This window comes from Vanessa tameamea, chromosome 4 (genome assembly GCF_037043105.1).
Source record: "Vanessa tameamea isolate UH-Manoa-2023 chromosome 4, ilVanTame1 primary haplotype, whole genome shotgun sequence".
Taxonomy (NCBI): Eukaryota; Metazoa; Arthropoda; class Insecta; order Lepidoptera; family Nymphalidae; genus Vanessa; species Vanessa tameamea.
This window is the reverse complement of record NC_087312.1, coordinates 6,632,722-6,657,622: the sequence shown is the minus strand read 5'-3', so window position 1 is coordinate 6,657,622 and position 24,901 is coordinate 6,632,722. Positions and strand designations below refer to the sequence as shown.

Sequence of the window (24,901 nt, the reverse complement as noted above, 5' to 3'; positions counted from 1 at the left end):
CAATGCCTTTTTTCGTTACATACCTATATTTTACACTAAATATCACGTATTCCCCGTTTTATAAGACGTTTTCTATTTGATGGTATCACCCGTAAACTTTTTTGTCGCTACTGACAATATTGACATGAATAAAATTGATGTTTTTCTTATGTCTCAGATTGTTAGTTGTCATATTTGCCAAGTGATATGTCAAAGGCAAAGTGACAGTGAATTTGTCAAACTCGTGGTTATCAATCACGTACGATGTTCATGTACATTAATGATAAGCAATACAATTATCTAGCTTTAAAGATCATATTTTTTTTTTATAAAGTTTTAGAATCGTAAACATGACTTTACCATTACCTATACCACCTTGTGCAAAAAGAGATGGCTTAAGTGGTCTTAGCTGTGAACGCTTTGAGTACGCAAGTACTATGGCCACAACATTATTAGCTCCAGTAAAAACGGAGCGTGAAATTCTTGAACACTCTATGTCTGAAGATGATCCAAATGCCAATGTTCAACCAAGAAGTGAAGCAGGCAGGCCCCGGTGGGGTCCTCGTCACCGAGGTGCACAAGAACTTGCGGAATTATATAGTCCAGGTGAATATTTTCTCATACTGTTTTGTACCGTCAATTGAAGTTTTGAATTATTAATTACGTTAGTTGGAACGAGACAGTATTTCAGTTTAACCTTGATACCTTACTTATTAAGGAATTTAACATCAAGAAAATTTTACATTTATTATTCTGTACCATTATTTTCGAATTTATTTTAAAATAACAATTGCTTCAATATTCTAATATTTATAGGAAAACGGTTGCAAGAATGGGTATGTGTTGTAGTCTGCTGTACACTGTGCATATGTGCAGGCCTTCTAATGGCTAAATATCTACGTGCTGATGCTTCATTGTTACTGGCAGCTATAGCTGGTGTTCTCACAGCAGACTTTGCCTCGGGCCTAGTTCATTGGGCAGCTGACACCTGGGGAGCAGTAGATTTACCAATAATAGGCAAGGTATAGTCAAATAAATAAAAATAATGGCAAAGACTGTAGTGTAGTTGCAAAATTTTATATAGTTTGGACCATGCAATTCAAGCTTTTGCAGCTGTAGTATAATGCAATGTTTAATGTACTATATGACTGAATTCTTTTGCTATGTCTTGAGAGAAATTGAATAGAACCTTTAAAACCTGTATGCAAAGCTTAGTTTAATGTTATGCATGACATACTAAATTACTTAATTTAAAAAAAAGGAACAATTTTAAGTATATTAATATATAAGAATTTTCATCATAATTTTACATAAAAAAATAACCTGAACTCTTAAAGGAAGAAAGATGTTTCACACAATAAATATTTCCTGCAGTCTAGATGAGATTACAGGAAATAAACCAATCCACACTAAACATGACACAAGTAATGTAACTTGTGTTTGCTAGTTCAATCTGATTATCCAAACTAACTATACTCAAAGTTGAATCAGATTGTTCTGAATTCTCACCATACAAATTCACCACCAAATGTATAATACTACTTCTTTCACTATTTATTTTTGGGTGTAGCAATTGATCAATCGGTGTATAATTATTTTGTTTTATACAATTTACTTCTTGGTAGGGCTTTGTGGTTTGTTGTCTATCTGGGTAGGTACCACCCATTTATCAGATATTCTACCACCAAACAGCAGTACTCAGTATTGTAACTACATTGTAACTACAGGCCCAAGGGACATAACAGCTTAGGTCCCAAGGTTGGTGGCACAGTGGTGATGTAAGGGATTGTTAATACTTATAGTGCTATTGTCTATGGGCAGGGGTGACCACTTACCACAAACAAAAAAAATCTCTGTTTGTATACAAAACATCTGTTATCCAAATTACAAACAAGACAACATGACCAAAAGGACGATCTTAAAAGGTCAGCAAAAAACTGCTGTTTTCAGATGGCACATTAATGTAAAATAGCTTCAATGAAGATTAAAGAAATTATTCAAATAGTATTGATTTATTTATATTTCAATTAAAATTTATGCAAAAAAATTTGAATTAAAGATCATAATAGAAGATTTCAAGGCACTGTTTAGTTTATATGAGTTTAAGTTGTGTTTATAAATTTATTCTCATGCTCGGTAATAAAGAAAAACATGATGAGGAAATCTGCATGTGCAGGATGAAAGTCTGCCTCACGTCATCACCCAAACCAGACTACGTGTGGTATTACCGTACTACGTTGTGGTATGAGTCCCAAACCTCTTTAGGAAAAGTAAATTTGCTTAATAGTAACAATTTATATGCTGTTATATTTACCAATATTATGTATGTATATTAAAGTAATATTATTTTACGCGCGCATATGCCTTATGTCTGCTATGGCGGATAAGTACAGTTACAGCACTATTAAATTCACAAATTACCGGTAGTACGAAGTGAACCATCTTTATTACTTCGTTTTTTTTTTTTTTGTAACCTACCTAGGTGGATTTTGCAAATGGGTCACCTAAAGGCAAGTAGTGACCCTAAAAATTGGCGCCATTAGTAATTTTAACCACTTATATCGCCAATATAAAGAATGATTTGTGCAAGAAGAGAGTAAATGTGGATATGATTATAGTCTATTCCAACCGCAGTAGTAAAATCAACTTTGAAATTTTCGTGATATTATTGACAGAGATCTTGAATAATAATCTATGGTGTATACATTATGGATTCTCGAAAAATTGCAATTTGAATATCGTTGAAGTTGCTATCGTGACTTTTGAAGTAAAATGAAAGTGGATATAAGTAGTTAAGTAGAATGGTGTTATATTATAAATTACGATATATTAATCAGCAATAATGAGAGGAGAGAGTGAGAGATGGATGAAAGCAAAATCGCACTGTTTCGATTTCTCATAAATGGAATAAGGGCAAGCGAATGATGAATACATATTATATGCGTATGATATATAATATAGTAACGTATTTTCTCTTCGACAGAATTTTTTGCGGCCATTTCGTGAACATCACATCGATCCAACATCAATAACACGTCATGATTTTGTAGAAACGAACGGTGATAATTTTGCTATCACCATACCGGTGTTGGCGAGAATCGTTTGGCAGTTGCTTAGTTATGATACCTCGCAGATTGATGATCAATTTCATTGGATTGCGTATTGGTATTTGTGCTGCATTTTTGTGGCCATGACTAATCAGGTTGGTAATTTTTATTAATTTCGTACAATGCCGCCGGACCATTAAGTTTACTGTGATTAATTATTTTTAAACACTCTTCCAACTATTTCCTAGATAATAATCCTGTCTTTGCCATAGTTACCTTTCCTCTTGTAATGTATTAATTTGTAGGTAAGTATTGGAGGACTGGCATAAACGTTTATGAAATACTATGACGTAATACCATATTGATTGTGTTTTCAAGGTGTAAAGAAATTTTGTTAAATTTTCTTATCAGAATTTGATAAAGTACATATTATATTTTCATTCGTTATATCAATTAATCACTTAACAAACAATATTATTGCAAAAGTATTTATATGCATTATAGTTTAAAGGATTAAACATTCTTTGACAAAAACATAAGCTAATCTTATTAATATAATACTTGAAAAATTAATATAATTCGAAAGCCTTTATCAGTCCCACATATTATATACTGTAAATTTTGTTACAATACTAGTTTTCTTTTTAATAAGATAACTATTATTTTATCGTTGCCTTAAATTTATTGTTCTATATTAAAATTTCGCTCTGACTGGAATTTAAACAAAGTTTTACATCAATGTTTATTCATCATATTAAGTTTATTTTATTTTATGTGAATAATAACCATATTTTTACTTATCAAAAATAAAAAAGTCTTAAATTAATCTTCAAGGAACACCTATTCTTATTAGAGATCCAAATTGTTGAACTTTTAAGATTAAATATAAAGCCATAAAATTGAAAGTTCACTTTTTGGGACTGCCACTATTTGTATATACAGAAAAATATACAAATATAGTAAATATATAAAAGTCACTCGTATGAATATATCTATTTATACTTAATGAAAATTTGAATATTGTTGCAGATTCATAAATGGTCACACACATACTTCGGCCTGCCCGCGTGGGTGGTGTTATTGCAAGAGTGGCACATAATATTGCCGCGTCGACACCACCGCATACATCATGTGGCGCCGCACGAGACTTACTTTTGTATAACTACTGGCTGGCTAAACTGGCCTTTAGAAAAACTGCACTTTTGGTCGACGCTTGAAATTATTATAGAAGCTTTAACAGGCTGCAAGCCTCGCGCCGATGATATGAAATGGGCCCAGAAACGTTCCTAGAATTGATTCTGTCCATTGTAACAATTTTATACCGCTACAGCTAGACTTAAATAACTGTTGATATATTAATAATAACAATAATTTGCTACGAAGATTTTCTCGCTGTTATAAGTTATATTGCTTAAGGATAATTATTGTTATAAAAAAACTATACATATATTTACTAATGGGTCGGCAAGAAATCGTTTTGATATTTTTTGCATTTTTATAATAACTTTGGTTAGGTTTTGATCGATTAAATAAATAATTTTATCTAATTAAAAACTATCAATTTAACAAACGAGTGAATATTATATTCCGCCTGGGGTTTCCTTTACCTTAGCATTGTACATATAAGGCTACTGAAAACACATAAAAATAAGTATAATTGATATAATTTTCATGGGAAACGTCATAAATGTGTTAAGATTGTCCAAATATTAACTAAGTTGTTGTGGCCTTGCTTCTCTTTGAGATTAAAAGTGAAGAAGACTGGTTAAATGCAAATACGATAACCTATAAAATATTATTAATTATTAAAAAACTGTGATATGACGTCGTGATGACGTAGAAGCAGATGTGACGTAACTATAAAAATATTAAATGTAATAATTTAAATATCTATTCAAATAATAATATTAATAGGATGCAATTAATGATTGTATTGTTTGCTATACCAAAGTTTTGTAAAACCATTTTTTTATATAACCTTTAAAGTTTGCGTTAAATCATGTTGTATTTACCTACCCACATACGAATTACCTACTTGCATTTTTTACATTTATATATTATCATTAAGAGTACAGCACATACACAAAATTTAATAATATATTTTATTATAATTAAATTAATAAATCATATGGTTTAACTTAGTTGTAAGTTTTGAAGAATTATTTATAAAAATAAATTATCATTGCTTTAAATTAACTATTTTCATTATATGATCTTTTATTTATTTTTTCCACATAATATAGGTATATATGAAAATGCATTTGATAATGAAATTAGTGCGAAAGGGTAACATGCCAAATTAGCAAATACAAAGGTACAAGTTAATTTTACAAAATATTTTAGTTACGTTAACCTTTTGACTTTCGTATTTTGTTACCTAAAATGTATATTTGCAATTGTTATAAATAACATTTATCAAGACGGCCCTGTCCATGATACATTTTGGTCTTGACCCGCCACTGTTTATTATTTACGTCACAAAAATAAAACGTATAATCTCATTTGTTATCTTTTGATTAGGTTAATGTTTTAAGTATTTTATTATGAATGGTATATATTTTCCACCCTCTTTGTGTTTAGAACTGCAGAGCAATTTGTATGTTGCTTGTAGCGATGTCGCTCGTGCGACAGCTCGTATTCTGTGGTGGGTTTTTACTAGAGATGAAACGAATAGCAGTTTGGCCGTATACCGGATACCGGATATTCGGCCGACCATGTGGCCGGATAGCCGGGTATCCGGCCGCCGGATATCCGGTGAAATTTAGTCGATCGCAATTGCGACCCTTATTCTTTGTGGGCAGTTAATGCCAAACAATACCCAAATTTAACAATGTTTGCCAAAATCTACCTTTCTGCACCTTGCAACAGGATGTATAGTGAAAGACTTTTTTCTGAAGCTGGCCTAATTTATGAAGAGAAACGCAACCGCCTGCTACCTCACAATGCAGAGAAATTAATATTAGTACTAATTCATTCATTTTGTTTGTATTACATTAATTTACTATTGTGTGATTAGAAAGACTAACTAAAGAATCACTCAAAAATATGTTTCTTTTATCCAGTCTTTTTTATTCAGCCGGATGTCTATTCGGTATTCGAATAGTAGCTATCCGGTATTTGAATAGTAGCTATCCGGTATTCGAATAGTAGCTATCCGGTATTTGAATAGTAGCTATCCGGTATTCGAATAGTAGGTATTCGGTCGGATAGTATTAGGGCGGCCGGATAGGCCGGATACCGGATAGTTACTGGATATCCGTTTCATCTCTAGTTTTTACCAATTTCATTTTATAACCAGTTCATTGTTTTTTGTGACACTTGCTGCTGAGTTTTAATTGCAGAACTTATCTACACATATAATAAATTTGGAGTGTCTGTTTCTAATATTTAAATAATCGCTTTTTACTAAATGCATATGTATATATACACGGCACATATACCAAAATATCATTTTTACAATTTTTGTCAGTCTGTCTGTCTATCTGTTTGTTCCGGCTAATCCCTGGAACGGCTGGACCGATTTTAACGGGACTTTCATTGGTAGATAGCTGATGTAATAAGGAGTAACTTAAGCTACAACAATAACATTTTTGTTAAATTCAAACGTGCACGAAGTCGCGGGCACAGCTAGTTTATAAATATGCATACGATACTCAACTTTAACTGTCGCTTTAAATCAGTGCCTTAATTGACCCGGTAATAACTAATTGCAAAAGTACGGTAAAAGTTTATTCTGTTAGGAATATATGGGAAATCGGCTTAATTTGAGATATTATCCTCTGTACCATTTACAAAACACACAAATGAGTGAAATAATTAACGAATGATTAAAATACAATTTAGCAATAAATAATTATTAGACTGTACTTAATCACTACATAGTATAAAACAAAGTCGCTTGCCGCATTCTGTTTGTCCCTATGTATGCTTAGATCTTTAAAACTACGCAACGGATTTTGATGGGTTTTTTAATAGATAGAATGATTTAAGATGAAGGTTTATATGTATAATACACGCATAACATAGTAAAGAAACTGATAATTATATAGGTTTCAAATGTGATGCCGTATATAAACACTTTTTTTGGGCTTACATTGCCAACTTTGGCTGAATTCTACGAGAAAGATGAAAATAATGTATTGTTCACTTTAAAAAGGTCTACAAAAAAGTCCGGAATGGTATAAATGTCTATCTCTTTGGGATAAATTACAATAACCATTTTCTATTCTTATTTTTTACGAGACTAGCTTATTTACAGCTATTTTAAGCAATACAGCACAAATCCTTGTCCAATTTAGTACCTTAAATACATTGTGCATTTAATATAGATCAATATGGCTCTGAACGTACTGAAAAAGCTGTAAATGTTGTATATTCTGTAGTATATTTGGTATCAGAATTGTACCCTCAGCTAGATCATTACATTTTTTACATTAGCAGCCTTTAATTTCCCACTGCTGGGCTAAAGCCTCCTCTCCCTTTTGAGGAGAAGGTTTGGAGCAATTTCACCACGCTGCTCCAATGCGGGTTGGTGGAATACACATGTGGCAGAATTTCGTTGAAATTAGACACATGCAGATTTCCTCACGATGTTTTCCTTCACCGCCGAGCACGAGATGAATTATAAACACAAATTAAGCACATGAAAATTCAGTAGTGCCTGCCTGGGTTTGAACCCGATATCATCGGTTAAGCTGCACGCGTTCTAACCACTGGGCCAACTCGGCTCTTATAAAACCAATTTCAGTTATCGGCGAAAATCAATAATAAAACGAAAGCAATGAGGGTAAAGCAAACATATAATTACAATACATTCTATTATATTCTATTAAGGAAAGTGCTGAACGGAGATATACATTATAACATAAATTTTACTAAAAACCTACAACTTCAAAAACAGTTCTTAAGAAATACCTACAATTTAGTCTTATACACTCCGTATACTAATTACTGTAATGAAAATAATCTACTAAAAGAAGGAGCATAATTATATTAAACTAAAACCGAACTAAAAATAATTTTAAAAAAATGTGTTGTTGCATTAACTTGTTTGTCGTTTTTAATTATTTTTCAAAGATGATCTATGTGTAATGCATTAAATTTACACGAAATCGCATTTAACGAAGGATATATTTATCGTTTGATCTTGTAAGTGAATTACTATTATTAATGAGAACAAAATACTCTAAGCAAAATTAAACGACATATAATATTATATGTATAAATTTATATATGTAGGCATATAATATTCATATTACAGTTTTTCATAAAATTGTTATTGTAATATTTTTGGTAATAATTTAAATATTGTTGTTTAATAATCCTCAGTATTAGTGTTTTCGAAGTTTATGTATACAGTTTACTAAAAAGGGTCAGAACAGTAAAATAATAATAAAATAATAAACTTGAAACGAATTTTTACGAACGCATTTTAACAATATTGTCAGTGAAAATGTCATTAGATTGCCAGCATAACATTATTTATTGACAATTCATAAGTCAACATAATCGATTTTTATGTGATTAGTCGGATTAAAGTCATAAATAAAGATAATTGAAATAATTCTGATTATATTACTATTCAAAGTCAGAGTGAAAACTAAAATTCATAATATAATTTAACTAGAATTCAATTTCAGTTTGTTCTTCTCTTCTCCTTGTTAAAACATGGATATAAGAGCCGAAAAGTTAGCTAAGGCAAGAAAAAAGGTACCAAAATGTCATTTATTTAAGTTATCTTTTTACGATATTTACGTATTACTTATTAAATATTACATTTTACTTCATATATTTTAGTTAAGAGACCATCAAGAAAAGAAAGTTGTAACTGGTCAAAGAGAAGAAATATTGGACGAACAGAAGCCTAAAGGTAGTTTAAATGACAATTTGATGACTGTTAACAAAACTGTTCTTGATCGTAATCATGGAATAAATGGAAAACAAAAAGAATCTGTTGTTGACATGGACACAGACAAGAATGGTCCAGAAAGCAAATCAGACACTATTACTGAAATGCTTATATCAAATAAAGCAAACCTCGAATTACACATGAATGAAATGAGTACTAAACTAGCAAATTTAGAATCTCTATATGAATTAGAAATAAGTAATCATAATGTTTGCAAACAACAAAATATTGCCCTACAAAATGAAATAAGCGATTTAAAAACAAAGTATAAAATTGCTGTCAAAGAAGTTTCGACAAAAGATGAAGACATGGCACGATTAAAGGAGACACTTGATTATCTACATGAGGAAAAAAAGAATTTATTTGAACAAGTTGAATTAACAAAATCAATTTTGAATAGTAAAGAATTAGAAAATGCACAAATGTTCCATCAAATATCTTCATATCAGAGTCAAATTGATATGTTGCAAATTCAATTGCAACAATTATCAAATGATTCTTTTGGTACTTATGATCAAGGCTATAAAAAAAATCAAGATACTGAGACACTGTTAGACAAAATTTATGAGTTAGAACGTGGCATAGAGATGGTGCGAAGAGAAAAAGATGAACTAATTGAACATTATGACCATTTTGCGCAAGATAGAAATGAGCAACTACAGTTAGAAGAGCGTAAAAATGAAAAGATATCAAGGGATTTACGTAGACTTTATGATAGGGAGCAAAGTCTTGTTGAACAAATAAGTGAATTGGAAATACGCCTACAAAAAAATAATATTAGGAATGATGAACTGTGTCAAAACGAAAAACACAACCGAGAAGTCAAAAAACAATTAATTGCAACTAAAGTAAGTACACTACAACAAATTTTACATTTTACTTAAACAAATAATTTGCAAATTGAGTAGAAGTTTATTTTTATGCAAAATTGTACTATAAAAAAGGAAAACCAAAACTGAATTTTCAACTAATTTTGATTACCCATTTTAAATTTTAAAAATCTATCTCTTAAGTATAAAAAGTATGGTAAGTAATAAGTGTTATAAGACTACTTTTATAAAACAGATTATACTTTGAACTAGGGATGTTATGAATATGAAATTTTGGATACGGATTGGTTACGGATATAGGAATAATTATTATACCAGATATGGATATGGATATGAAATTATTTCGGATTATCCGTTAGTTTCGGATAATTTCGGTTACGGATATTAAATTTTTAAGGAATTATAAAAGTAAAATACAAATAGGTAATAAAATGGTTTTATTTTTATTTCACCATTTGGTAGGAAGTGGTGTCACCGGTACACCCTAAACGGTGTATCCTACCGAGGTACTGTCTTACTAAAGTACTTAAACTGTTCTACTTGGTGTGCATTTTCCACTATAAAAGTAAATTTTCACTGAGTGTCAACCTTTTCTCTCTATTGTATTCATTTAATAATCATTTTTTAACAATTAATTTATTGTGGACTGTATCATCATCATCATCATCATCACCACCTATATTTTGCTCTTCTCGTCACTTGCGCTTAATATTTCAGCTAGGACGCATTTTGTACCAATTCAATTTCAATTACGTAACACCTTTGTTTAATTAACACATTTGTTTCAATTTGTCGAACTATTTGTCAATGTAAAATTGCTAAGTTAGTTACAAGTATGATAAGGCGACAACAGAAGAAAACAATCAATGCGCGCGGTTTGTGTGTTGGATGCGCCCGACCGTTCAAAACAACTTGTCATAATGTGTCTCAATTAGGCTCCGCCCCTATCCGATTTTATCCGAAACTTTAATTTCGGATTCGGTTACGGTTATGGATATTTTTTTATATCGGATATCCGATAGTTTCGGTTACGGTTACGGAGCTCCCTAATATCCCTACTTTGAACCCCATAAAAACCCATAAATTAAAAAAAAAACAATTCTTAGGCTTAAAAACGATTATTCCCTGAACTGCGCTATCTGAAAGTTAATATTATTTGATATCATGTTACATATTTGAATTTTAGCAAGAACTTGAGGAAATTAATTTTAAATATAAAGAACTTCAAAAGCAACACATGTACTGCCAAGAAAAAATTCAAGCACTAACTCAAGCTAAAGAAATTGAAAATTATGAAAATAGCATATATAAGCAAGAAAATGTTAATATTTCTAAACTAAATGCAGACATAGTGAGTGACAAATTGGCTGCACAAAGAGCAACAGAACAAAATGAAAAGTTGAAAGTGGACATTGAAGACTTGGAACAAATTATAGTTAAAATGGTATCTACACATTGATAAGTATATCTAAATAAGGAGTTATTTAATATAAGTTTGTCTTACAAGCAATAATCATACTAATTATTAACTACCAAGTTGGGAATGTAGATTACTTAGTATACAGAGTATACTTTAATTTAGAATGCTCATTTTTATATAAATTTATATATATACATTATTGCACCCAATTATAGATTAGTAGAAGTATTAGAAAATTAAGGAAATTAATATAAATATCCTACTGATATCCACCAATGTTCTGAGTTTAATGTATAGAATGTTATGGTGCTTTGATTTGCCACATGTAACTTTATTATAGTCCAGTACCATTTTGTGTGGTTATCACACCCATGAATAATGGTTTTAGTTTCATTAAATTAAATACATCAATATTTTTTGGCAGACACATTCCTTAGCAAAGCTGTGCTATAAGATGGTATAGTGGGCAAATATCTTTAATATAAATTATAACAAAATGTTATAAATAAAAATATATGTTAATAAATCCAAAATATCAAAGTACTTACAGACTACATTGTTCGAAAAAAATAATTATATGTGAATTTAACCATATAGATGTGTCACCATTCTTATTTAGACTCATAATTAATGATTAGGTGCTAATATATCATTCTGTTTCAGGGTAAAGATAAGTTAGAGTTGACTGAGAAATGGACACATGAAAAACAATTAAATAAAGGATTAGCCCTGAAATTAGCAGAAGTAGAAGAGTGTGTTAAAAATTTGCAGAATCAACTAAAAGCTAAAGATGATGAAATGATAAGATTGCTAAACGAATATAGGGAAATGGAGAGAAAACATGAAAATACATTGAAAGATGTCAGTGAAATGAAGCAAAATTTAGATTCAGATAATATTCAGGAATGTTCACATGAAACACAAAACAAAACTGATTTAGATAAAGAGAAGACGTCACCTCTAACACCAATACCACAATCAAACACAAAAGTTAAACTAGACAATTTATGTATACCCAAAGAGGATGCGATGATCAAACTTCAAGAACGCTTTTTAAATATCATGGACGAAGTTGCCAACTTATCTGATGAAAAACATAGATTGGAACATATTATTCTCCAGCTACAAAACGAAACGGATACTATTTGCGAATATGTCGCGCTTTACCAACAACAACGAAGTTTATTGAAGAAAAGAGAAGAAGAAAGAAGTAATCAATTAAAAATATTCCAAGCTGAATGTGACAAATTAAAACGTCATTTAGAAGAATTAAGTGATCTTCTCTTAAGATTCGCAGCTGACGAGGAGCTAGCCTCATTTTTAAAAGAAGAAACTAGACATACTGATTTGGCTAGAGTGAAAGAATTGCTCGAAAAGCTGCAAAATTGTTCATTAATCAATCCCAAATTTAAAAACTTAGACTTAAACGTATTTTATCCCTGTCATTGTTGCTCTGGCCAACTCATCGATATTTAAAGTAATCAGTTAATAAACAGCAGTTATTTCTTCTAAATGAAGTAGTTTTATATTCCTGATTAAACAATTAGATAAACAATTTATTAATGAACAAGTCTATATTTTCAAAGTCTCAAAAATAAAGTTTTTTAATTAAGTATATACAATGATCATCTTTTAATATATGTGAGTACGTTTAATTTCTTATTGTATTGTACTAAAGTTCAAGTCATTTTTAAAATAGTATCCTCGATTTCTAGTAGGTCGTCGAAGAAGATGAATTTTAAATGCAAATAACATGCAGAAATAGATTTTAGTGTAATTTTATCTTAATCCTTCTATTTATCCATTCCGTTGCTATTAGGATGAGACCTTTTGGAATGGAATACTGACGTCAACTAACGACTGTCAGTAACATTAGCAAACGGTATCGAAATTATTTGTTTTAGTATTTTATGAATTTATGGCAATTTGCTTGGGAAATTCGTATAAAAGTAAACTTGTGTAACGTTAAAACGCGTTTTATATGTAGACTGGAAATAGTAGATGACTAGCTTAATTTGATCGTAATATATTTACCATTCGCTATTTACTGCAAGTTATTTTTTTCCTTTAAGTAAAAAAAGTTATTTTTATATGTATTTTATTCTGATAACGGTAAGCATTATCTGTATATGAACATTTTTTAAATCTTAAATTGACAAATTTACTAAAAACATTTTTATTGACTTCATCTTTTTGTTTGTCCTAAGCTATCTATCAATCTTTATTCATCATTACCTCATATCGCAGTTTCAAGAAGTCTTATCCTAACAGCATTTTGTTTTATTTTTTATAAATATTTTTATCTGTTTTTAAATATAATGTAAATATCAATAATAATTGCTTAATCAGGCTACTAAGTCTTTTTATTAGTCTGATGAGATTTTATTTATGATAATATATTTATTATTATATTTGTTGTTATAATAATTAATGATTCATATAATGATTCTATATCTATATCATATAATATTATTAATTGTAAAAATATTATATTTACAATTAATAATAGTAGTTATTTAGTACTAGTAGTAGTAGTAGTAGAAGTAGTAGTAATAATTAGTATAGTTACAATAGTAGTTACTTAGTAGGTAGTTATTTTGGGATTTCTGTCGGTCTGAATAAGCCCTGCCTGAACATTATTTTTCTCACGAATCGCTTACGATTGCCTATTAACATCAGCACTATAAAGAATGTTAACCATTTCTTACATCGTGGACATTGCCAATGCACCACGAACCCTGGGTACTAAAATGTTATGTCGCTAGTTACACTGGCTCCCCCACCCTTCCAACCAAAACACAACAATACTAAGTATTGTTTGATGGTAGAATATCTGATGAGTTGGTAGTACCTACCCAGACGGCCTTGCAAAAAGCCCGACTAATATAATCGTATAAAAAATCGTATTGTGTCGACAAACGCATCCTGAAGAGATTTCTAGATTTACCTAATTGTTTATTTATTTGAACAATGAGACGACTGTACTTGCTCAAAATAATGTTACTCAAAGATATTCATAAGAATTCAACTATCTTAGAAAGCGAAGTGTATTTAATGACTTATGTCTAAATAAGTCGTTAATGGTGCAGCCGACTGTCGGCTTGATACAATCACACTAAAAAGAAAATATTTTATCAAATTTATTTTAAATAAAGTAATTTATAAAATTAAAAAGTCTCATTGAATGTTATTATTGTTTATAAAATTGCATAACATTGCGAAATTAAAAATCTGTTCTCAGCGTAGAGGCAAATCGACAATATAACATAGAATTGACAGAAATAAATTTTGACTAGAACAGTGATGTCGTCGGTGAAAGCGGCCAATCTCATGGGAGACCAGCCAACTACATACGACATATTATAGTGCACAAATGTATGCGCAAACGCAGATGCACTCTCTATTCCGTTACTCTCATAATCCAATGGGACGGCAAACCCGACACGACACTGAAAGAGTTCAGGTGCAAGTCGGCTTTACGTGGTTTCCAAGGCACGAGAGTACACATCTAACTTCAAAGTTTTCGACAGAAAAACCAAATAACTTTTTATCGGCCCGAAATGGAATTTTAACAGAACGGTATCTATGGCCTTGTCAGGCCACTATACTAACGAGGAAGTCTGTAAAATTAAAACGATAATATATATATCCTACTTAAAATTAAAAAATATATATGTGGAAAATTTTGCTGTCTGTAAATCGCGCTGCCTAGTGTTTCTTGTAATTGGAGTAGATATATGCTTATGTCAATGTTATTACAATTGAAAAATTTTATTAAAGATGAATTCATAAAGTGGAAAATACTTTTACTTGTTTCCCCAGATTTATTTTATACCAGTCATTACATTAACATCTGTTGGCACATAAGTTTTGTCAAAAAAAATCCATACACAGATTTAGGCACAAAGTAACAACCTTGTAAATATACAACCGCCACGAACTCCTTTAACACATTGACGGTTGCATTTAGCTTCTGTTCGTCGTCCTACTACTCATTGACCGGAGACCTTAAAATTTATCAGAACTGGTTAAGCTTGAGCATAGTATGTAAATATCAAAACAATACAATACAAATTTGAGGTTAAATAAAACGACAACATAATTGAAGAACTTTATCTAGTCTAATCATACATTTATAGCAAACATTCTAATCACAACAAAATTAAAATTTTCCCTGTCGTTTTCGGCTTTCATGTGGAAAACACCTTATAACCTTACCCTTTCAAAGAACGCAAACGCTCAATTTTGTTTTTGTCAGTATTTAAATATAACCAATACTCAAATGATATAATAATTTAAGTACAATAAGTAGGCATACATACACTGTTTAGTTTCTATTGTAATCGTTTTCTCCTTCTCATAAAAAATATATAAAAAATAGTAATGTACTTCCAATAAAGAGTTTCCGTCTACTCAGTCTTACTCAAGGAATGTATGTAACTACTTTTTTATGTCATATCATCATATCATATCATGTCATAGGTTAGGACTTGACAATATGGACCGATCGTAAGTGATCGCCACTGCCCATAGACATATGTATATGTCCCACCAACTTTGAGAGTAATTTGTACTGTAAGCAATATTAATCATTCCTCATATCAAAAATGCGCCTGCAAGCTTGGGAACTAAGATGTGATGTCCCTTGTTCGTGTAGTTACACTGACTAAATGACCTTTTAAACCGGAACGCAACAAAACTAAGTTTTAATGTTTGGCCGTAGTATATGATGTTTGGGTGGGACTTATTCGGCTACGAGTTGCCACCAAGTAACGTGTCTAACTCAATGAAAATTTTAGTGTCTTTTTAATACACTGATAAACTTCTCGTAAAAACCATATTAATATTTCATTGGGTTTTTCACAATGTTTTTTGTGTTCGTCGGGTACGAACGATCTTTGTTTAAGATCTACTGGGGCATCTTGGCTCTCATTACTTACCTCTTCTTGTAGTATGTAAATAGATTAAATTAGAGGGAGCTGGTCGATGTGGCCAGGTAATTAAGATAACGTCGACTTAATTTTTTATAATAAAACAAGGCGCCCTAAATTATTATGACAGAAGGGTCATATATGTACAATAACAAACAAAATAATTGAATCGCATCTACTTTTGGGTGGTTATTGCTCTTTTTATTTACAATTCGAAAGAAGCGCTGCATAATGCGACTGAGGTGTCAGACGCTGATCAAGTGATTATAAAGGGAAACTAAAATGTTTTAGAACCACGCCATCGGATAGATCACAAAAGACAAAGCTCTCATTTCTGCTTTCGAACTATATATATTTTAATCATATATTTAATATGATAAATACGTTATTAATAATTATATTATCAAAATTAAAATATTGAACGTTTTACAGAAAACCTTTTTTTATTATATTACTTAATAGTAACAGTAACTTTCAATACAATTCGCACACACAACCGAAGCCAGGGAAAATATTCTACTTCCGACAAAAATATGTACATAGCACTCGTTAATTATTTTAATATCATGTGGAAGATTCAATTAACTACGTTTCTATATAATCAAATATTAACGTACAACACAGCATGAATGAGCAATACATCACTTTTTCTTATTTAACCTACAAAGTCCACATAAAACGCACGAGGTAACTAGTTTCAAGCTATCAAATAGTATTTGGTGTTGCTTAATAATTTAATAAAAATAAATAGCTTTAGTAAAATGTCATTCTGTATGAGCTAATTATGCTTGTCTTCAGATGTTCATCTGAAACAAAAAAAAACATCTTGATCATTTCAAATTATAAGACACGTAACTAATAATCTAACATCCACAGTGGGTCTGTACCTATAATAATCTATACGAATATAATTGAATTGTCCGACTATTATTTCAGAACTAGAATTTCTTTGTAAGTCTCTTGACTTTATGTATTATTGTTATTGTTACGTGTCTGTTTGTCCGGATGAAGATAGCCCTGAACAGCTAGAAATTTGAATATCGTAAGATACCGCTTAGTCTTTATTTCATCAAAATTATTTCTCGATAAATATGTAATGTTCATATACGTCGTTACATATTTGCTCAGCGTTAATCTGGGCATATAAGGAGATAATTATAAACATTAAAACTATACTATAATAATGCTCTTTATAGATAGATAGATTTAATTTCGTTAAACGTTTTCCTATTTCGGAATTTAAGTTATTTAAAATTGTAATAAAGCGCCAAAGTATAATATCTAAATTGAAGATAACGTTTGGGTTACCTGTATGACTTGTCGAGGTTCTACTCTTCTTTTTTAGGACTATCCACCGTAGCTTCCCTGTTTGGCTGAAAAGAAATAGAAATATTTTTATTAGTCTTAAGGACAAGCAAGCAGTGTCCTGGCGATCTAACAACACCCCCGTTGCCCCCACAAACTTTTTAAGAAACCATCTGGGTCCCTCACCGGTCGTCCAAGATCTGACCATATCGACGCGAGGCCCGGATCTTTTGCAATCCCGGAACCCTGGGTTAAGACGGGCCTGCCACCATGCAAAATTTGATGATGATCTCTCGAGTACTTAAGATGGGTAAGCGATAATCAACAAATAAACAAACTTACTTTTTTGATTGGCCATATTAATCAATAGAAAAAATATACGAATAATTTTAGACTTAAATTGACTTAAAGACTCGCCGCCGCAGGGCCAATAGGGCAATATACCTATCTTAGCAGTACGATACGATAGAGCCGCACATAGGTATGTTATTGATGTAGCTCGGCAAAATTAACACGAGTAGGTTTTCGTCACAACCCAAAGACGTGACTTGTATTAACACGCATCGTGTAGGCGGGAAGGTCGCACCATGAACATCGCCCTAATGTTTTCTAATTACAATTGTGTACTTTGTTGGATTTTCTTTTGTTTTCAACTCGAATAAATGTAAATTTGTATCAAGGTATAAGAATACCGTTAAAAGTAGTAGTAAAATATATAGAGCGGGCTGTGCGGTTCTAGTTGTGACTCTCGCAACATGCCATGGAGTGCGCTTAAGCAAGCTTAAGCAAGGCCGCCCAGAATATTATATTTATAATTATGTTAAATTAAAAAAAAATACTAGTAATAAAATACTAATAAATATATAAGATTCCTTATTCATAATTGTTATAACATACCGAATGTTTAAGACAAAAGGTCTCTGACTACAGGTGGTACTTATCAATGGTATTATCGATATCGGTGGAAGGGCTTTGTACAAACCCGTCTGGGTAAGTACCAACCATTCATTAGATATTCTACCGGCAAACAGCAATACAATCAGTCGTGTTCCGGTTGTTAGGATGAGTGAGCCAGTGTAACTACAGGCACAAGGAACGTAACATCACAGTTACTAAGTCGGTGGCGCGTTGGCGATGTGGCGAATCGTTAATATTTCTTACAGCGCCAACGTCGTTGTGACCACTTACGTACTACTATTGCTATTACATTGGTTCTACAGCGGCAGCGAGTCTTTAATAATACTATAGTTTTAATAAACAAAGTGTAATTATTAAACAATATTGTGTTTACCTCAAAATATTGATGATAAAGCACAACTCCATATACGCAACCAATTGAGACTAGAATTTGTATGATAAGCCATATGAACACATTCCACATTTGTGCTTGACCAAATAGTTCCTTGCCATTCTTTATACACAACATCGATTCAGTGACCATTATAGCTCCATAGACCCAGCACTGCGTTCCAACTCGTTTGCATCTCGGATCCGTAACGTAAGTATAATACTGCCTGAAATCAAAAGTTGAATATTATCGTTACAATATACGACCTATGCGTCTTAGCTTCGAATGGGACAAAAAGTAAGGTAAACTCAATGAGATAAACACAAATATGATGTATTCGTTAATCAGTTATTCGTGCGAGTCAAGCTTACCGTACGCACATCTTATCGTACACTCTTAGTTTATTCCAATACTTTGTAACAAACCAATATTTATCTTAATATTTGCAATTTTTATATCAAGAAAACGCTTAAATTTAATTTTTAAGTGTAAGGGACTGAGACCTGGACTATGAGTTAAGTGTCAAAAGAGAGGCCTCAAAAAGATTAGTGTTACTAATGACTGTGATGTTTATAGTTATATTTTTATGGGAATGGAAAGATAATATACGAACATTCTATGAGACTATTATAAAACGGAGAAAGTAATTTCGAGGTCTCCTTTGCAAAAAAAGAATTCATCATTGCTATGGATATCTTGTAGGACTTCAAAACACTGAACTACCCTTTCCATACTCTTTGCCTGATTTATGACTTCACCAGTTTATTCAAATGGTGGAAGAATAATCAGAAAAGAAGAATAATATCCAAGCACCAACAAATGTTACGCAAAAAATAAAATATTGATAGTTCCTGCATGGTTGAGTAAAGCTGTTCTAACTGGTCAAGCACTAAGTAAATTGTGTAAGTGTTAAGCCTAATGTTAATACCTAATGGTAAAAATTTTTGCTTGACATTAAAATTACACAATAATATTTTATAGCCTAGTACTTGCGATACTAACCTTACCGATGGGGCCACAATTACTCCAATCAAACATAGTCTTGCTATAACCAATGGATGTGATGGCGGCATTTCAAATATGTGTTTTAAAAAGAAAGTATTTAATTCTGAAATCTGCCAAAACACAACCAGCTGACTGAGTGCAAAGAATCTCATATATGTGCATGTTGGATCCAACCATCTTACAGGAGTCCAATAAACTGGTGTGAATTGAAGGATGGCTCTTTTTATCTTGCCTGTTGTAGATGATATATCCCTTGAAAGTTAAAAAATGTTCTTTATCTTCAACACAATATAATAATATAGTACTTTGCTATAATGGCTGGTAAATTATGTAAATAATGGTTGGTAATTTATTGCTGGGCTAAGGCCTCCTCTCCTACCAAGATTTTCAGAGTTTATTCCACCATGCTTATGCTGACACACAGCTTAATCACAATGTCGTCCTTCACTACTAAGCATGTGTGAATTGAATGATGGCTCTTTTCAACTTGCCTGTTGTAGATGATACATCTCTTGAAACTAATTATGAACACAAATTAAACCATAATAAGATTCAGTGGTGCTTGTTTTAGTTCCAATAATATATCTTTCTGTAAGGTTTAACAAATAGTATTTCATAATGCTTATGCATTTTTCTACTTGTAAATCTAGTAACTGGAATTTATTTACCTTATACTGACCCACTTATATTCTCTCATTTCTAATGCCTTACAAATTTTTAGACCACACCATATGCCAAAGCCATTACAAATCAAAACATCCAGTATAACAGAATCCCACCAACATTCTAAGAAATTTGGAAGTAGATGTGCAAATGCTATTTCTGTTATTTCCCACATAATGGATATAGCCCATAATAATCCCGTATGTCTAAAAAGTATAGCTTTAAAGGTCCATCCCAAAAAATGACCCCAAGCAAATACATCAACATGAGACCACATACGGGATAAAGTTAAGTCAGAGCAGTTAACAGCATATTCCTGAAACAACCATGAAAAATTATTTGTAAAATTAATACTTCAATTTAAAGGTGAGCAAAATGGACTACAGTCTATTTCAACCAAAGGAGGATAAATAAAATGGAATTGACATAGTATTGGTGAAATCTTGAATAATTTATGGCACTAGACACTAAAACACTGTTTTAAATGTAAGCAAATCACTCACCTTGTCCATGTCAATATGAAAATTTCGTAAGTTCGGATCAATCCAATACATTATTTCATATACAGTAGAATAGCTTTGAAATAATAAAAACAGCAGGGCAAGTAAGTACAGTACTGACATGCCAAATACAATTCTCCATACTGCTGGATGAGGTCTAGTGAATGGTCCATTGGGAAATGTAAGTACGGACACTATTAAAAAAAAGAAAATCACACAACATATTCCTGACCAAATGTTATCTTGAATCCTTGTTTCATCCCTAAAAACATTTCATAGTGTATTAGACTGGTACAAAAGGAAATCAGATAAAAAATTATATATATATTTTAATCCATACATTCATCATATTCATATGAGTATATTTTATAATAACAATAATATTATTACATTATTATATACTAATTCCCAGGCCAATGTTTTGATAATAAGTTTAATAGACCGTATATATACATAAATTTAATTCATACTTATAAAAATAATGTGTTGAATAGAAATGATGAAATTTAAGATATTAAATTCAATATTTAATTTAACTTAATATTTTTGTTTTACATTAGGACAATTATTTGACTTTGTAAGATCACTTAATTTACTACTAGAGCTGTGTAAATAACTAAAAACTAATAATAGATATTGTTGTTACCTGACAAACGCTGTATATATGACTGCAGCAATTGACACTGCTAATAAGGTTATGGTATGCGGTTTATAAAAAAATTCTAAAGATATGTCGTCTACTGGACGTTCATTTATATAACTAAAGGCATCCTTAGATTCATTGGAAACAGAAGCACTCCCAATTTCCATTTTAATTAAAAAAAAATAATATTTTTTCAATTACTATATTTTATTTTTATTAAATAAGCTTCCTAAGAATACTCATCTCTTAATCTGATACATATTATCCAAATTTAATTTTTAAAACACGTCAAATCCATTACACTTTGATATTCCTGCACTAAGAGCGAATTTTAATAAAATTTGAACAAAATGTGATAAAAGTCATAGATGTTATTACAACAGATTATATTAGATTGGATTGTATTCGTAGATAGCGAATGATTATTCATAATCATGGCCATTGCCATTACACCGATTTTGTGTAAAATGTTTTGTTACGTAAAATAACTTTGCTTTATTTTATTTTTTTCCAAATCTCAGCATTGAATTACAAAGTGAATAACTTTAACGTTGAATTTGAGTGTGAATGAAAGAGCAGCATCTCAAGATGGTCCTCTCAAATTTCCGAGACATTTGCCTCAATCTGTAGATATTTAGATAGTTTTCACCAAGGCGCGAGCTCGTCACGACCGAGATACAAGTTAGTTTTGATGAATATCGACAAAAGGCCGCAGTCCGTACGACCGGAAAACTATCACCACCACTGCCTTCACGATAATTTTGCATCTTATACAAAAAAGAAACGGAAACGTTTTAGGTTGAGAAAGATGTACGAAAAAAGATCACAAGCTGGGAACTAATTTTCTTAAGTGTTGGGCTTCGATGATGTGACGAACAAGGCATCTACTGAAGCGCCTCTACTGTATTCTGAATAAAAAATTAAGAAAATTTTTTTTTTTACCTGTTTTCAAAACTATAAAAACCCTTTTTTTCCTATTATTAATATGTTTATTATGTATTTGTATGTAGACACATTGAAATAAACAGTATTGGATTTGCCGCATTCGTACAAGAATTACTGAGTCAAACCTTATGAAATATAAACCGATTATAGATACGAATAACGTTAACCGATTATGACAATAATCGATTAACGTTATTAAATAATCGCTGGCGCACTAACCACACGTGTGTATTCGCAATTCTAGCTTAAGTATATAAAATACACCACTTTGTTTAACCGATTTTTCAAAGAATATTTAACCACTTTGTTTATCTAGTATCCGCTATAGAAGAATAATTTATACTACTTCAGAAACTAATAAATTTAATCCTCTGATTTTCTTTATCAAAATAATCTTTACAAAGATAAATAAAACTAACAATTTATAATTATTCTTTATTTAAATTGAAATATAATCATTTTATAAAATTACAGTATTAATTACTTTCATAGTCTTATGAACAAAGATATAAATTTCATAAAAGAATAGTCAAGACAGCAGTTGCTATACCAATTTGGTTTATGAAAGGAGAAATTGCATACTAAATTATATTAATTACAAAGGGCAGACTGCAGGTGGTTCTTGAAATTATACTCTGTTGTATTCACTTTGTTTAAATATCAAATTCTTAATGTTATTTATGTCTATTAGTTCATTTCATATGTATTCAAAAAAATAAACTGGAGAAGACATAAATTAATATAAACTAGTTTTTTCAAAGGTACTGTTTATTCAATTTATGAAGGCCATTCAGAAAATGGCATTTTTGAAGTTTATTATCTATGTAATAGTCTTGTTAACTTTACATTCAATTAATACAAAAGTTTGATCTTTACCTAGATTAGCATTGTCTTTATTTAGTTATACATTAAACATCGTCTATTGTTGGGAGCCAAAAAGCCATATTTGTACATGCTGATGCTAGTAACATATATTTTGGATTGAACTGAACACACTGAATAGGAGCTGGATGATCTCCATTTAACACACAGACTTTATAACCGGTATCTGCATTCCAAACATGTACTCTTCCATCTGTTGAGCCACTGAATATATATTGTGAGTCTGGACTGAATGATGCCTCAATAGGAATACCTTTGTTGTTAAGATGACCAGTAAATGTTTGTAATGGAGTACCATGGTAAGCATCAACTAATCTGATTATTGAACCATTTGTACTTATAAGCATTGTTTTACCATCCCTAGAAAACTTTAGCCCAGTCCAATCACATTCTTTCTCTTGATTTAATTTAAATGTTACAAATGGACCTTTGTCAAATGATCTTAAGTCATATAGTTTGATACTTTCTGAGTTCACCCCTGCTGCAAATATAAGGCCTTCTGGATCATATGCAGCAACAGGTCTTCCTGACAAGTGCATCAAGCCTTGACAATTTGGAGAACGCAAATCCCATAAACGTAAAGTTTTGTCTAAGGACCCAGATAAAAATGTGTCCTCCACTGGGGATAAGCATAGAGTAACTACTTTCTTGGTGTGCCCTGGAAAGTATCTGATATATTTGTTATCATGGAGTGACAAATATCTTATTGTATCATCCACTTTCGTCGAACTGTGGATAGCCGTATTCTTAGCGTGTGTAAAATGTATAAGATCAACACCATACTTTTTGCTGTTAACAGTTATCATTTGTGTTCCTTTTTCACAGTCATAAATAACGATTTGGTCATCTTCACTACAGGATATTAGAGTTTCACCAGTCGGTGAGAAATCTATACTGTTTATTTTGTCTGTATTTTCTCGAAACACCTTTGCCACCTTAAAACTTCTCACAACTTGGTCGACTAGTTTCATCATTTACAGCGTTGTTATAACTTCTATTAATAGGGTTATAAATTCGTTCAAAAAAGAACGTGCCGAAGATTTTTTTATCTTCTATAAGAATAGTTATGGAATGGATATTAGATATATTTGAGTTGTTTATTAGAACGGTTCATACCAAAACTGTCAAAACAAGACAATGCGAATGCCCAAATGCTGTTATTCAAACGTCAAACGTCAAGTCGAGTTGTGAACGTCAACCATATAACATAATGGTACAGCTTAACACACATTTTCATTTGATAAAGTACATTGGCCATGCGATAGTAATCCACGGAATGATAATGAAATTGTTCGAGTTTATAGGTTGTCATCTATAGAATATTTCTCATATAAACCAAGAAAATATTGAAGGAAATTTACTTTTACAAAATTATTAATTAATTACTTTTGGGAGATTATCCCAAAGATGGTTCACAAGTTTAGGATAATTAATTAACACCACAATATTCATCTTATTAGGATATGTGTGTGCTATCAATAAATTTTAGGTTAACTTCTCATAAAAGATAGTTAATACCGGTTAACTATCCCTCTGCGACCTATAATGATGGTAT

At 31.3% G+C, this 24,901-nt stretch overlaps 4 protein-coding genes across 4 annotated transcripts; 2 read left to right on the top strand and 2 right to left on the bottom strand.

The window, feature by feature from the left end:
* The first annotated feature begins 213 nt into the window (after positions 1–213).
* On the top strand, positions 214–4,822 carry LOC113394604 (plasmanylethanolamine desaturase 1). Its single transcript, XM_026631991.2, has 4 exons — positions 214–585; positions 796–1,001; positions 2,963–3,181; positions 4,056–4,822. Exons 1-4 carry the CDS (start codon positions 330–332, stop codon positions 4,314–4,316), a joined length of 942 nt encoding a protein of 313 aa, XP_026487776.1. The 5' UTR covers positions 214–329; the 3' UTR covers positions 4,317–4,822.
* Positions 4,823–8,504: 3,682 nt separating this feature from the next.
* LOC113394581 (golgin subfamily A member 2) lies at positions 8,505–12,682 on the top strand. Its single transcript, XM_064220586.1, has 4 exons — positions 8,505–8,735; positions 8,823–9,782; positions 10,951–11,208; positions 11,848–12,682. The coding sequence occupies exons 1-4, from the start codon at positions 8,694–8,696 to the stop codon at positions 12,658–12,660; spliced, it is 2,073 nt and encodes a 690-aa protein (XP_064076656.1). The 5' UTR covers positions 8,505–8,693; the 3' UTR covers positions 12,661–12,682.
* Positions 12,683–15,283: 2,601 nt separating this feature from the next.
* Positions 15,284–21,908, bottom strand: Pss (Phosphatidylserine synthase). The gene is made up of 7 exons (XM_026631981.2): positions 21,523–21,908; positions 20,880–21,138; positions 20,382–20,692; positions 19,711–19,965; positions 18,712–18,934; positions 17,424–17,488; positions 15,284–16,921 (listed from the first exon to the last, which is right to left on the bottom strand). Exons 1-6 carry the CDS (start codon positions 21,684–21,686, stop codon positions 17,444–17,446), a joined length of 1,257 nt encoding a protein of 418 aa, XP_026487766.1. The 5' UTR covers positions 21,687–21,908; the 3' UTR covers positions 15,284–16,921; positions 17,424–17,443.
* Positions 21,909–23,107: 1,199 nt separating this feature from the next.
* On the bottom strand, positions 23,108–24,317 carry LOC113394603 (WD repeat-containing protein 82). The gene has a single exon (XM_026631990.2). The coding sequence runs from the start codon at positions 24,315–24,317 to the stop codon at positions 23,373–23,375; it is 945 nt and encodes a 314-aa protein (XP_026487775.2). The 3' UTR covers positions 23,108–23,372.
* Positions 24,318–24,901: the final 584 nt, after the last annotated feature.

Bases quoted from the DNA above. Each gene is read 5' to 3' on its own strand.
- Pss (XM_026631981.2), bottom strand. From the start codon at position 21,686: ATGGAAATTGGGAGTGCTTCTGTTTCCAATGAATCTAAGGATGCCTTT. The intron at 21,139-21,522 runs GTAACAACAATA...AAATGTTTTTAG, and splicing joins ATATATACAGCGTTTGTCAG to GGATGAAACAAGGATTCAAG. The intron at 19,966-20,381 runs GTAAATAAATTC...TTAACTTTCAAG, and splicing joins TATAAGTGGGTCAGTATAAG to GGATATATCATCTACAACAG.
- LOC113394603 (XM_026631990.2), bottom strand. From the start codon at position 24,317: ATGAAACTAGTCGACCAAGTTGTGAGAAGTTTTAAGGTGGCAAAGGTG.
- LOC113394581 (XM_064220586.1), top strand. From the start codon at position 8,694: ATGGATATAAGAGCCGAAAAGTTAGCTAAGGCAAGAAAAAAG. The intron at 8,736-8,822 runs GTACCAAAATGT...CATATATTTTAG, and splicing joins TAGCTAAGGCAAGAAAAAAG to TTAAGAGACCATCAAGAAAA. The intron at 11,209-11,847 runs GTATCTACACAT...ATTCTGTTTCAG, and splicing joins AACAAATTATAGTTAAAATG to GGTAAAGATAAGTTAGAGTT.
- LOC113394604 (XM_026631991.2), top strand. From the start codon at position 330: ATGACTTTACCATTACCTATACCACCTTGTGCAAAAAGAGATGGCTTA. The intron at 1,002-2,962 runs GTATAGTCAAAT...TCTCTTCGACAG, and splicing joins ATTTACCAATAATAGGCAAG to AATTTTTTGCGGCCATTTCG. The intron at 3,182-4,055 runs GTTGGTAATTTT...ATATTGTTGCAG, and splicing joins TTGTGGCCATGACTAATCAG to ATTCATAAATGGTCACACAC.